Raw genomic sequence first — 15,180 nt, 5'->3', positions numbered from 1 at the left:
CTTTCAGTTGCCAAGTACATTCTGACGGGAGAAAAGGAAATTAGCAGAAGATGTTTCAGTTAGTGCGACGAGCACAAACAGGAGCGAGCGACTCGACTGCACACAGCAGAACAGCCACCATTCATTTTGTATCCACAGTAAACTGAGCAGATTGTTTAGAAAATTAGCTTTTTACATTAACCATGGAGCATGTTCATTTTTTAACAGCAGTTGTGTTTTGGTTCATATTCAGAATCCTGGAGCAGTTTTGGTGTTTACATGAGACGCAGCTTTAAACCACAGGGATCGTTCTGATTCTAAGACTTTATTCATGTTTAAGAGAAGCACACGGCTGCTTGAGAAACAGACCCAGTTTGGGAAAAAGTATTATTTACAGAATTAAAATAGATAAATGAATCCTCTCATGTTGTGAATGAGGGTGGTCTGGTGGAACAGCTGGGGTTCCTGCACAAAGAGACAAAATTATAAGGAAATACAAATAAATACTTTACCCGGGTCAAATATTTACTGATCTTTGTTTCACAAGTATTTTTGTGATTTAACCTCAGGACGATAAGATAAAACTATTTCCACCATGTTGACTTTCCTGTGCTGTAAAGTTCAGAGTCAAGGTTTCAGTCAAACAAAGCTTCTCTCAAGGATCTGGTTCTTATCCTTGATATGTTTACGTATGTTTATTGAGTCCATTCAATTCATTGTTCCACATTGTGCTTTACTTTACATTTACGATGCGTTCAGACCAAATGCAAATCCAAATGTTTTCCGTGAAGCTGAATTCGTGGAGGAAATGGAAAGATCTCAGGGACACTTCAGAATGAGGGGAGGAGGAAGATGGGTCAGCTGCAGACGGGGGAACATTCACATGTTGTGTTCATTCGTGCAAGTAATGCAACACAAATGTTGCCTTCGAATTTGAAGTGAACACATCTTAGTCCAGCAGTCTACAAACTGATCCATGTAGAAGTCAGACCTCGTCCACTTCTTCACCATCCTCCCCTCGTGTCCTCGTCTTCCTCCTCGGGGGGGAAACGTCCTTCAGAATCCGGAGGATGACGGCGGCAGAGAGGCTGATGTTGTCCAATTATCTCAGACAACACTTTCCTGCAATTTTCAATCAACCAAAACACCACAAATGTTATTACAGTTTTTCTCAGTTGTTAACACACAAAAAGCGAAAATTCGGCACAATTTGCACAATATTCACTTCATGTACCAATAGCTTGACCCAATTTGGCACTACTTCACACTCCCTTATCTCATTAGACTCTGACTTTCCTTCTTTACACTCTGATGTAAATTACACATCACCTTGTTGTCAAAACACTACACACAATTGTCAGGGCCGGCAGAAATGGCAGGTTTGGACCCAATAGCAACGACACAGAAGCAGACTAGGATTAAGCAAAGTTCTTGGTTTATTACGAAGCAGAGGTCAAGATCCAGGCAGACAGTCCGATGCAAACAGAACCAGTAGGGAGTAGGAGACAGGGGAATCCAGAAAACAGAACCGAGGTCAGGAGCCAGGTGGTCAGTCCAAAGGCAAACAATGTCCGACAGGGAGTAGGCGAGAGAGAGGTCCAGAGAACAGGCAGGTAGATCACAAGGAGGTCAGGCAGGCGATAAGTAAGGTAGGTAAACGCTGGAAGGTAAGGTACGAAACACTAACGATCTGGCAGAGGACAAAGGAAACTGGCAGGCAGATATACTGGTGGTAACTAATGAGTCGATTGGAGACAGGTGCGTATGTGGGTGGAGCCGGTGTGGAAGTGCAGAGCAGGAGAGGAGTGGCTGACTCTGAAACGACACAGGGATTAGTATATGGAAATCTGACAAGTAGAAACATTAATAGGAAGGTGAATTTGTGACAACAATGTTCAGTTGTTGCACACACTTCTCAAGTAAAATATCAAAGCATCAACCTACAACACACAAATACTCAAATCTCTAAACATTCAGGTCTGTTGAACGATTTGCAATCAGGACTGCAGCATAAAAGTGTCTTCAGCCTTTGTTTTGTTTGATGAACAATGGAATACAATAGAATACAGTGTGCTCTCAGTATTTATATTCTGCAGGACTGAAAGAGAACCACACCGTGGAGAAACACGCATTTTCACAGCCGAACAGGAGACTGAAATTGTAGATATGGTTCGTGAGAACAAGGCTATCACACTCAGACAAATAAAAACTAGGATCCTGGCTGACCATGCTACATTTAGAAACGTCCAGACCGCCAGCCTCTCTACATTGGACCGTATTCTTCATAGGAATGCCATGCGGATGAAACAAGTGAACAGGGTTCCATTCGAACGGAACACAGACGCATCGAGGAGTTACTGAGAGAGTTTGTGCTTGTTAGTACCAAACATTCAGCACTGACACATGCATGTATTGTACCTGTAATCCAATATTGTTCCTTTTCTACAGTGTCTCACTGTAGCCCACTGTGTTGACCTCTCTGTGTCCATACTGTAACTTGCATTCTCATGCTGTCTGTGTCAGCACTGTACTGTTCTCTGTGTGTACTGAAATAAACCTTTTTTTGCTGCATATTTGTGTGCTGTTTTATGTTTGACTATGAAAAAAGTAGGCCTACACTGAGACAGTTTACAAAAGAAGAAATGGCTAATTCTCCAGTCATTGTCATTCATATGGTGTGTTCCATTTCGATGATTGTGTTTTCAATTTTGCACTTCAGTGTGCTGTAAATGCTTGGAAGTGTGCAAGCAAATGCTTAGTTGTGTGTACTCAATAAATGGTACGTGTGTGTCATTTGAAAATATGGCTGTGTGTACCAAATTAAAACACGAGTTCCGTTTTTTTGATGGCAAAGAGTCATCTTGCAAAGGGAGTGTCAGGTTTAGCATTTTGTGTGTGAGGTTTTCAGTTTTCTGTGTGCAGTTTTGAGAAGGCCGTGATTGTTTTGAAAAACGTGTGTTAACAATTGTGAAAAACTGTAACGTCAAATTTTCTGCATAATCACTCAAAGGCTTGAACAGCGAATGCATATAAAAGCTTTATGACCTTATAGGCAAAGAACGTTTCTATCACCCCTTGTGTGTCATTGTGTACCTGAGGAGAAAAAACACAAAAGCTACTTCCTAAAATGCTGGGTTGGTTTTGATAGCAGAAGCTAAAAGAGGCTTGAGTTGAGATAAATGCTATTGTTAACATGCTAACATGTTCTGAACACACTGACCTTTACCAGGTCGAGCATTTATCAGCTTTATAAGATTAGTCATAATGTCGTAAATCAAAGAACAAATAAAAAGAACAGTCACAAATGTGTGAGCATTCTGATAAACATTCATTGCCTCGTGGTCACTTGATTAATCTACGTCAGGGATTCCCAGAGTGGTGTGCATGTGCCACTAGGGGGCGCAAGCTGCAGTAAAGAGGATCCTTTGTAATTTTTTAGTTAAACACATAATTTCTAGCTGTTAGATTACAATACGGTATTCAAATCTTTCTTAATTAGATCATGTAATGTGGGAAAAATTAGAAAGAAACTGTAGATGAAATATTGTTTAAAAAGACAGAAGAGTGAACAGAAAGCCGATCACTTGTTACAGCCACAGATTCTGGAGCCTTTCCACTCTTTGCTAAATGCTAGCTTCATGGACCGAGCTGTTTAGCTGACTACAATGCTGACTCAAAAGACTGAATAAAAAGACTAAATAACTATAAAATATTTATAGCCTAGCCTATATTACAGTAAACCTCATCACTTACCAATAGCGGACGAGCCCTGAATCATGGAAATAGCTTCAGTGGCTCGGTAGATTTTTGTTCTTTTGATGCAGCCGCCATCTTGAAAAGCTTGTAAAAGTCACATTGTCTTTTGACTGAGGCAAAATAAAACGCGCTACATCGGCCTTCATGGATATATACATGGATATACTGTATGTACACTCATCGGTATCCGGCGTTTAAGTGGATATGTATCAACATGACAACTTTAAGTTTAAATGGAAAGATTTGCATTTTTCTTTACACACACGCAAAACATTTCTTAAATCTTAAACTTCGAGCTGCCTGTATTTGGTTGTGTTTCTCTTTTCTAGAAATTCCTATAAAATTGATGGTTAAACTGCAAAATATCAGGTTTCAAATAAAATAATATAATAACACACTCATAAGCCTCATTTAAGCTACTATTTAAAGAGAAAGTTCACAGTTAACTAGTTTTATAATTCTTTCGATTGAAAAAATCAAAACTTATATTTCAAAAGGCCAATAATCGGGTTGTCATTACGGTTTCAGTTTTATCAAATGTTTAAGTTTTGGACTCTAAATCAATCACCTTGGCCTAGTATTTTTTTCATATTTTTAAAAATTACATGTACAGAGGATGAAATGAAGAAAAGAATTAAGAATTACCAATAAAATGAAAATTCCTCCAGAATACGTACATTTTCACCACTTTCAAATTTTCTACAAATTTTGTTAAGAATTTGAACATGTTAAAGCCCTCAAAACGCCAATTAATCTCCCTGAATAATAATAATGATCCTTAAAATTTCAATAGGGCCTCACTGTCGGTCAGTGCCTGTCAGTGCTCGGGCCCTAAATATAAAAACACACTCTGCCTCTCACTGAATCTCCTCTTAACACCAGGTGAGAACAGGCCGCTGTGAAATGCAGTAAAACCTGAAACACCAACAACTTCTTCCTCAAACACAACCAGCTCCTCCCAGTCATGACATGTCTGTGTCTCCTCCCTTCACAGGCGTGTCAGTGTAAGAACCAGTGAACAACAAGCTGTGAACTGTGGGAGATGAGTCACTGCAGGAAGTGAACGAGAGAGGGAGGAGCAGAGATCTGTATCTGTTCAGAGGAAGTGAAACTTTTCAACAGTCTCTGGCAGCAGCTGAAATGGAGCAGCAAGAAAATCAACTGGACAGAGAAAGATTCTGCTGTTCGATCTGTCTGGATCCACTGAAGGATCCAGTGACTACTGTCTGTGGACACAGCTACTGTAAGAGCTGTATTAACACCCACTGGGACAAAGAGGAGGAGAGAGGAAGCTACAGCTGTCCTCAGTGTAGACAGACCTTCACACCGAGGCCTGTCCTGGAGAAAAACACCATGTTAGCTGATTCGCTGGAGGAGCTGAAGAAGACTGGACTCCAAGCAGCTCCTGATGATCACTGCTATGCTGGACCTGAAGATGTGGCCTGTGATGTCTGCACTGGGAGAAAACTGAAAGCTCTCAAGTCCTGTTTGAATTGTTTGGCCTCTTATTGTGAGAAACACCTCCAGCGTCATCTTCAGTCAACTGCACTGAAAAAGCACAAGCTGGTGGAGCCCTCGGAGAAGCTCAAGGAGAACATCTGCTCTCGTCACGACGAGGTGATGAAGATGTTCTGCCGCACTGATCAGCAGTGTATCTGTTATCTCTGCTCTGTGGATGAACATAAAGACCACGACACAGTGTCAGCTGCAGCAGAAAGGTCTGAGCGGCAGAGAGAGCTCGGGCTGAGGAGACAAACAATCCAGCAGAGAGTCCAGGACACAGAGAAAGACGTGAAGCTGCTTCAACAGGAGGAGGAGGCCCTCAATGGCTCTGCTGATAAAGCAGTGGAGGACAGTGAAGAGATCTTCACTGAGCTGATCCGTCTGCTGGAGAAAAGAAGCTCTGATGTGAAGCAGCAGATCAGATCCCAGCAGGAAACTGAAGTGAGTCGAGTCAGAGAGCTTCAGGAGAGACTGGAGCAGGAGATCACTGAGCTGAAGAGGAAAGACCATGAACTGAAGCAGCTCTCAGACACAGAGGATCACAACCAGTTTCTACACAACTACCCCTCACTGTCACCACTCAGTGGATCTACACACTCATCCAGCTTCAGGATCCGTCCTCTGAGGAACTTTGAGGACGTGACAGCAGCTGTGTCACAGGTCAGAGGTCGACTACAGGACATTCTGAGTGAGACAGAGACAGAGATTTTACAGATTGTGTCTCAAGTGGATGTTTTACTGCGACAACCAGAGCCAGAGACCAGAGCTGACTTCTTAAGATATTCACAGGAAATCACACTGGATCCAAACACAGCACACAAACATCTGTTATTATCTGAGGGAAACAGAAAAGTAACACGTATGAGTGAAGATCAGTCTTATTCTAATCACCCAGACAGATTCACTGTTTATTGTCAGGTCCTGAGTAGAGAGAGTCTGACTGGACGTTGTTACTGGGAGGTGGAGGTGGAGGTGGGGGGGAGAGGAGGAGTTGGTGTAGCAGTCACATACAAGAATATCAGCAGAGCAGGAGGCTCAGATGAATATTTATTTGGATTGAGTGATAAATCTTGGTCATTACGTTGTGATGGATACACTTATTACTTTTATCACAACAGCATCGGGACTCCAGTGTCAGGTCCTGTGTCCTCCAGAGTAGGAGTGTACCTGGATCACAGTGCAGGTGTTCTGACCTTCTACAGAGTCTCTGACACCATGACTCTCCTCCACAGAGTCCAGACCACATTCACTCAGCCTCTCTATGCTGGAGTTTGGGTTTATTATGGAGACACAGCTGAGTTCTGTAAACTCAAATAGACTTGAGTCATTAAAAGCAGTGATTTAGATTCTGTGTGTAAATCTTTAACTTCTTTTGTCTCCATGTTTGTTAATCAAAGTTCGTTGTGGTGATGTTTCTGCTCCGCACAGAGATCAGCTGTCAATCAAACACTGGCCTTCCTTTATCACACATATTTAGATCTCACTTTGTAAAGACAGAAATCTATAATTACACTGACATGAATGTGTTCGAAATAACTAATGTTGCTGTTGTTTTCTAAATCTATGTAGAAATCAGGTGGTGTGATGTTTTAGAACCTGTGTTGATCCTCATCCTCATCAATGAGCTGATTATTTGTTCTTTTCTTTTCCGCATCAGGGACGATCACAGAAATACTCAAGTTCTAATAAAAGTTATCTTTTAAAATGAAACATTTCTCATTGTCTGTCATTCCAGTTTTCTCCTGATGTTTAAAGCCCTCATAATAATTATAAATATAAATAAAATAATACTTAATAAAAAAATGTTATTATTATTATAATAATAATAATTGGCCCGAGCACATGCTTTGGTGAGAATTTGAGGGCTTAAATTTGTCAAAGTATTCATGATCCATGTTTGTCCGAGATACAGAACATCGTGTTTTGATGGCGTGTATTCAAACTTTGACGCCAAGGTCACACCGTGTGACGAAAAATTTATCTTTGAGTTAGTTTGTATCTCATCTCAATTTGAAGTTGATATGATGAAAGCCCTGGGACAAGAACCTCAAAGTAAAAATGTGAAAAAATGGCCAATAAATGCAAAATGGCAGACTTCCTGTTGCATTTTTCAGAATACTTCTCAGACTTTTTTGTTTGTCTGGTCATGATACACCTGTGTATGGTTTTTGTGAAGATCCAGGGGGCGCTGTTGAGCCACTTAGCCACGCCCATTTAAAATTACTCCAGAATACGTAAATTTTCACCACTTTGGAATTTTCTGGAAACTTTGGTAACAATGAGAGCATGATAAAGCCTCACAAAGCCAATTCATTTGCCTTAGTAATAATTAAATAATAATCCTTATAATTTCAATAGGGCCTCCCACTGTCTCCTACTGTTCGGTGCTCGGGCCCTAAAAGTGTACTTTAAAATGATCCGATAGAAAACTCAGGAGATAATTAAAGTCAGTGAGATTTATCATCAGGGGACAATGAATCCCTGCACAGACGTTTCATATAAATCTATCCAAAACTTGATGTAACTTACACCTTTGTGGAGTAAATATATCTTGAAACAAATGTTTTCAGATCTTAACAAGCGAATCCTTCTTCACACGAGGTGCAGAGGGAACATGAATCCCTTCGTTCTGTTTATATTCTGTGTTTTGATAAAGTTTCCATCCTCTTCTCCCTGTAAACTCAAGTTTCTCTAACGTACAGTCAGAATCACCACATGAGCCCCATCCTAACTCGTTTTGGGCTCGGACACATGACTGATGATCCACCACTTCATTTTGAGCCATTTGATTATTTCATTAAGTCGGTGAAACATAAATTTCCAATTAGGAAGAAGTCTGTGTGTCGGTGCCAAATGTAGAAATGGGGTAATTAGCTTCACTAATTCACACTTTCACTGGCATCAGCTTTGCTCTGACGTTTGTTGGCTCGAGCCAAAGCTGCTGCAGCTTCATCTCAGTCGAGGAACTAAGTGGCTGAGCAACATCAGAGCGAAGGGTCAGTTATAATAAAGATGTTTCTGAAATTTACAGAAAAGAAACTTTCTGTTTTCGCATTCAGACACATTCACAGTTTATACAGACGATTTGAGACATTTCAGTTTTCTACACGGCGCTCAGAAAGAACTAGAACTGGAAAGTTAGCCACTTGTTAAAACTTTTACGTAATATCGTAAACAAACGTTATTCCCGATTACTTCCTAAGTCCAGCTAGCTAACGTCCACACACACCAGCTAAAGACAAACTTGGTCTTGTGTTGTATTTAATGTATTCAACCACCTGAGGCCATTTTCTGAGCAATACGGTTATTTTGCTCCACAACCAGATGAACCACAGAAACTACCACTACCAAGAAATGAAGCTGAAATACCCCGGATACGAACGCTAACATGTTGCGCCAATGACATCATTCGGAGTATTTTGGTGTCAAGGTCCCGCCCACACACATGCTCTGTCAATCACGAGCCAGTTTTTATTACATCTCCTTAAAACCAAACTTATCAGAAACATTGACGTACATTAGTGTGATAAGAAAGATCTAAAATGAAAGAAAACTTCAATTTATTTGAGTATTTAAATGTTTTCGTGGAGTTCGTGTCCCATCTGCTAACCTGTACTGCATCTATGGTGTGAGTGGTCCCTAATAGGCGCTAACCACATTAGCATGAAGCCTGGTGCAAAGACACATTATAGATAATTAATAAAACCAACACATGTATCTTGTTCTCTTTACAACCACAGGACGTCAGTGATCTTTATCAGCTGCTGTCGCTGTGTGGACAGAGCAGTTTCCTGTGTAGTTCTGGTTAAAGGTCACCGGTAATGATCCCGTCCTTTCAACCGTAAACTGTCCCGATCCATAGTGGACGAGTTCGGCCGTTAATATCGACGGCTGCTTATGGAAGCACGACTCTGTGATTGGCCGAGCAGACGAGCTGTTTGCTGCACTGAACCAGAACAAGAGAAGATCTCAGGCAAAACAAATCAGCTCTGAACTCAGTTTTACGTACTTGACGTCATCACTGTTGGCTGATTTGGCAGCACAACATGTGTGTGTGGGTGTGTGTCTGTGTGTGTGTGTGTTTATATTTATGTATATTTGATGTTGACAGACAGAAAACCACAGCTACACTGACATCTTCATGTTTGTGTGCTGATAAAAGACGGAACTGCAGTGAAATACCAAACATGTGAGAAAATGTTAAATGGCACGGCAATTATTTTTATACACACACACACATTTCACTACGAGTGAACTGAATGTGTTTACATCCGTTTATCTATTGTCTATAAAGCGTATAATTGGCGAATCGCAGGTCTTCGCACTCGTCTTCACCTCCACTGGATATTAACGACTTCACCTATAAATGTCTTTGATTTTTACAGGGATTCAAACCCAGCTGGGAGGAAGCCGTGCTAATCGCTGTACCACTGTGCCACCGACTCGATATATTTGAATTTTAAATACCTGCACAGCAACAAATAACCTACATGGGAAAATGTAATGAACTAGAAAGTGTTTCATTAGAACTCAAACCTGCACCAAGGCCCATTTATCCCCTTAATGATTCTCTGGGAAATTAGTGACAATTAAGTCCACAAACTTCATATATCACAATGTTAAAGACACACTTCTGGGTCCTCCCCTTTTTATCAGGACCTTTCTTTTCTTTTTCATGTCTCCTCCTTTTACCGAGTTGGGTGGAAATCTGTTTAAGCTCAAAAAACAAACAAACAAACAAATAAACGTAAAGGTGTGAAAACATAACCTCTGTGGTCTTTGTGTGTATCGGTTTGTGTGTGTGTGTGTGTGTGTGCCAGAGCCTTTAAGTGTCCGTGTGTTGTCTTTTTGTGCGTGTGCGGGTGCGTCTTTAAATATTATGAGCCAGCATCACTGCAGCTGGAGTCTGTGCCGACCCACCACACACACACACACACACACACGCACACGTACACACACACACACACACACACACACACACACACACACACACACACACACACACACACACACACACACATTTCTCCTCACCCACTCTCTCTCTCCACTAATTCTGTGTCGTCACTCCTCACAGGTTTCTTTAACCTCTAAACACCCTGATTCTCTCTCTCTCTCTCTCTCTCTCTCTCTCTCTCTCTCTCTCTCTCTCTCTCTCTCTCTCTCTCTCTCTCTCTCTCTCTCTCTCTCTCTCTCTCTCTCTCTCTCTCTCTCTCTCTCTCTCTCTCTCTCTCTCTCTCTCTCTCTCTCCCTCTCTCTCACTCTGTCTCTCTTTATCTCTCTCTCTCTCACTCTGTCTCTCTTTATCTCTCTCTCTCTCTCTCTCTCTCTGTCTCTCTCTATCCCTCTCTCTCTCTTTTGGGTTTCAAATCATGATTCCCTCTTCACTGCTGCAAGGAAAACTCCACCTACTCAGCGCTGTTAATGTAGTCACTGACAGTGTGAGCTGCTCTCTCTCTCTCTCTCTCTCTCTCTCTCTCTCTCTCTCTCTCTCTTTCTCTTTCTCTCTCCCTGGCATCTCGCCCCAAACCCTCCTCCTCCTCCTCCTCCTCCTCCTCCTCTCTCACATCTCATCTCTACTCCTTCACATCGCTCTCCGGCTCCACTTGCGCTCGCAGCCTTCAGCCCGCTCTCCTCTCTCCTCTCTGCGCCTGATCCCCCCCCCCCCTGTTCCACACACACACACATCTTTACACACACACACATATTTGCAAACACACATATTTACACACATGCATGCATACACTCTCCCCTCTCTCGCTGTCTCCCCTCTCTCTCTCTCAGTCACACTCGGTCCCGTGCAGACTTCAGGAGACCCGGGGACCAGATGATGATGCTGCTGGTCTTTCTCTCGCAGCTCTGATGCTGATTTGTTCTTTTTTCGTCCCTAAAAGAGGAAGAAAACTAGACTGAGAGCGATGTTGATGCAACAGCAGCTCTTCTCCCCTCTGTGCCGTGTCGACCTGCCTGCCTCCTGCCTACAATCTGCCCGTTTCGGGGGGGTTTAAGCGTCGGAGAGTGCTGCGCTGGCTGTGCGCTCTGCTCTGCGGTTCTGGATCGTCTTCTTCTTCTTCTTCTTCTCCTCCTCGTCTTCGTCTCTCTACTGAAGGATGCTCAGTTTTTGCCACAGTCTGGAATATTTCTACCACAGCTGCCAGTACCCGTGCTGCTGCTGCTGCTGCTGCTGCCACCCCGGCCAGATCCCGGTCTGAGGCAGCCCCGTGCCCTCAGGGGAGGAAGAGGCATGTCAGAAGCTCTCGTGTTGCACATGGAAATTAGCCGTCTGCCTCTGGTTCTGCTGGACTCCAGCCTCTAAGACCTAGACTTGAGATTATCACAAAAATCGCAGAAAGGCTCAGAAGAAATTGGGGAACCTGGGAGTTCCTTTCTGATGAGCTGAGAAATTCCTGTGTCTCTTAATATTGAGGAGCAGCAGCTGTTAACAAGCTCTTTGGTTTTCTTCTATTCTGTCTCTCTCATTCGTTTGACCTTGCCTCTTCTTATCTCATCCTCTCTCATTTTCAACAGGCACACACACTCTTCCATTCACACATTATCCCCAAATTCCCATTCACCCTCTAATTTATATAATCAAAAGTAATATTATAATTTTTATATAAGTAATTTCCTTTTTCAAATCCTTATTCGTAACAGCCTTCCGTTATTTGTGCCCAATTTAAATGATGGTGTGTCTGGTTAGTAAAGCTCCTGTCTCGTAAGACCAGGCCAACTCTTACCAGCAGAATCACAATGATATTTTAAGATCTTGGTCTTTAATTTAGGACCGATTTAAGCAACGGTGGTTCTGGCTAGTCAAACACCTCACTTTTGTGTAGGCTGCTCATACTTCCTCCAGAATCCCACACTAACTAACTTAGTTTGCAGAGATGCAACATTTGCTCAAGTCGTCTTTCTTCTTTTAGTCCCGATCACCGGTGTGTCTCTTCTCCAATCTGAATTAGTTTTAAGGATTTGTGCGTCACAGACTTACTGTTCAGCCAAGACTCTGCACTGTTTACACTTATTGCTGTTACAAACAACCTTTGTTCATTCCCTTGATTAACATTGCTTTGCCGCAACCTTTCACCGTTTCCCCAAAACACTACACATATTATTTTTACCTCCTTTCTCCTCTCCGTACACTCAAAATCTATATCAATAAACAGAATTTGTTTTAACAAGTTATCTGCTTACCTTATAGTTTGAGTATGTGGAGAATCAACAGGAACAGCCTCGACCTTGGGGTCTCCGGTCTTTCTGGTCAAAAGATTCTCTTCAGGAATACGTCCGAAAAAACTTCTCTTAATCTCTTCAAGAGTCACGTCGGGTTGTCCAAATTGTCAGGTCAAAAGATTCTCTTCTAGAATCATGTCTTAAAGAACTTCTCTTAAAGAATCACGTCGGGGTCACCAAATTGTGAAAGCGTGTTTGTTTATTCTTTAAGAGAAGATGAGCCGAACTCAGTTTGCTCAATCAAAGTATTTATTTAGAAAGCAATGAACAGGTTACAGCAAAGCAATGGGCTTCCAGTACTTAAGTTGTATCAGAGCGCCATGAACATCCGGCGCTTGTCTATTATATAGCAGTAGATCTTCGTTCCTCCTCCTCGGAAGTGCGCAGGCGTAATCCATCCTCCTGGCTTTTGGAATACGGAAGTGAACAGGAAGACACTCCCAATGACGCTATAGTTGCTTGGCAACCTGTTAACGTCATGAGAGGCCTTGACCCAGCAGATGCCATGACGGCCAAAGGTGCTGTTCCGCGAAGCAAAGAATATTATGTTTCAGCTATATCAAAACAAACCTGACTGTTAACATTCGGATCCTCGAAACCACAGCAACATACAACATTAAGTCAACAACGTCACTCTGTCTGACCTTCAGGACTTTATCAGACAGCTGTGAGACTGACCATCGTTGTGACGCACACACATTCCCAGCTAGTTTCAAGATTGAACATTCTGAGAATCAAAAGGTTATTGCTAATAATCTGTATGAAGGCCTACCATCTAACTAAAAATACTTCTATCTTTATTTGGTTAAAAGTTCAGTCAGCAAAGGCTATAGTTAAAAATTTGAAATCCCAACAATACACTAAAATTCAGATGTAGTTATTGCTTTGTGTTGGTAAAGTGTTGATGCTGGACTGAGGAGCCATTTAGTGATTTGATTTTACGATTGCGGAAACAGGAAGTCTGAGTTCTGATGTCCCTCAGTCTTTTCCCATAGGGCATTTTTATTAAGATCAGTAGGGTGCTTAGAGTCCTGTACTGTAATGGATGTGATTTACCCATATCATTATAACCTGTGTCCTATTTACGTGGAAGAATTTAGTTTGTAAACCCTGAACTGTCCCCACAGAGTTTGGAGATATGAGTTTTTAGTATGGTGTGGAAATAAGGAATAAGGGTCAAGTCACATAATGCAATACAACTTTATTAATCATGAAGACAATTTATTTGGGGGAAAGTAGAAGACAAAATAATTAAGATATAGATAAACACTGGGAAACACCCACAAAAACAAAAACACAACAAAAGAGTTGTTCAGTCACATTGAGCTAAAAGTGCAGTTTCTGTAAAAATACTCAATTTAAATAAAGTCATGAGCACAATACACAGTCAGAAATGTAAATACAATCCTACTTGATAAACTACTGTTATGGTATACACAGGTATGCGTATACTTTTATAAATATAGTACACTTAGTGTACCTTTTATTAGGGATGAGTGAGTACAGCATTATCTGTATCTGTATCTGTATCTGTTAACCATATGAATTATCCGTATCCGTACTCGGAGTGGGCGGGGCCTAACCCGGAAGTGGGTGTGATTTAACCCGGAAGTGGGCTGGTTCAACATAACTTTCTTATTTAACTTTGAAATTTTTTAAGGATTTTTTTATTTTTATTTTTTTTAAATTTATTTCCACACCAGGTGTGTGTGTGTGTGTGTGTGTGTGTGTGTGTGTGTGTGTGTGTGTGTGTGTGTGTGAGTGTGTGTGTGAGTGAGATGCGAGGGGTGTTCACTGTCTCCCGGAGAAATGATCACTCTGTGTTTTTAGTATAGAAAGACGTGAATTATATTCGTTCACAAGTCATACAGACTGGTTTTGTTATTTTCACTTTACATTAACACTTAAAGTTTAGTGCAGTGTAATTGTTTGCCGTGATAATTAAATGCCAGTGTGATAATAGATGACAATTTCAAACCATACAAACTGTCATGTTGTACTGTATTTAATAGTGGTTTACTTTACTGTAAAGTAAGTGTAAATGTAAAGTGAAAATAACAAAACCAGTCATTATGACTTGTAAACAAATATAATTCACGTCTTTCTATACTAAAAACACAGAGTGTTAATTTCTCCGGGAGACAGTGAACGTCCCTCGCATCTCCAGCGCTCCTCTACTGAGCCAATGCAGGTCTCGTGAAAATGTTTCCAAAGACTCGTACCCGAAGACCCAGTCGGGAAATGAACGAATCATTTCTGCTTCCTTGACTGAGCCTATGGAACAGTCCCGATGCGCAGTGAACCTGAGTGACTGAGAGACAGAGAGCTGTTCTGTGAGTGAGTGAGCAGAGCCGTGTGTGACGGGAGGAGCGCTGTGACGCTGTGTGAGGATTTTCATTCAGTCCGAGCACAGATATTGACTCCGATTACTCGTATTATACTCGTAATCGGCAAAAGTGCTTTATCCGTACCGGATACTCGTTTCAGCCGAGTATCCGGCTCATCTCTACCTTTTATAGTACATCACTAGTAGAGATTGGTTGTGTTTGATTGTATCTGCTCTTTAGATTTAGACTGTTGCTCAGTAATTCTATGGCTTGTTGGTGTATGGTACATATGTGCAGTTATAACCTCTGTTTGATTAATTCCTCTGTGTTGTTACAGCCTCCAGGCTCTGGCGGGCAGCAGTCCTCAGCAGCTCTCATGTCTCCA

At 41.7% G+C, this 15,180-nt stretch overlaps 1 protein-coding gene across 1 annotated transcript; it reads left to right on the top strand.

The window, feature by feature from the left end:
* The first annotated feature begins 4,875 nt into the window (after positions 1 to 4,875).
* On the top strand, positions 4,876 to 6,622 carry LOC133019959 (tripartite motif-containing protein 16-like). The gene has a single exon (XM_061086557.1). It carries the CDS (start codon positions 4,876 to 4,878, stop codon positions 6,553 to 6,555), a length of 1,680 nt encoding a protein of 559 aa, XP_060942540.1. The 3' UTR covers positions 6,556 to 6,622.
* Positions 6,623 to 15,180: the final 8,558 nt, after the last annotated feature.

This window comes from Limanda limanda, chromosome 14 (genome assembly GCF_963576545.1).
Source record: "Limanda limanda chromosome 14, fLimLim1.1, whole genome shotgun sequence".
NCBI lineage: Eukaryota > Metazoa > Chordata > Actinopteri > Pleuronectiformes > Pleuronectidae > Limanda > Limanda limanda.
The sequence above is the reverse complement of the archived record's forward strand: the minus strand, read 5'-3'. Positions and strand labels throughout refer to the sequence as shown.

What these genes read in the sequence shown, in the direction of transcription:
- LOC133019959 (XM_061086557.1), top strand. Translation starts at nt 4,876, where the DNA reads ATGGAGCAGCAAGAAAATCAACTGGACAGAGAAAGATTCTGCTGTTCG.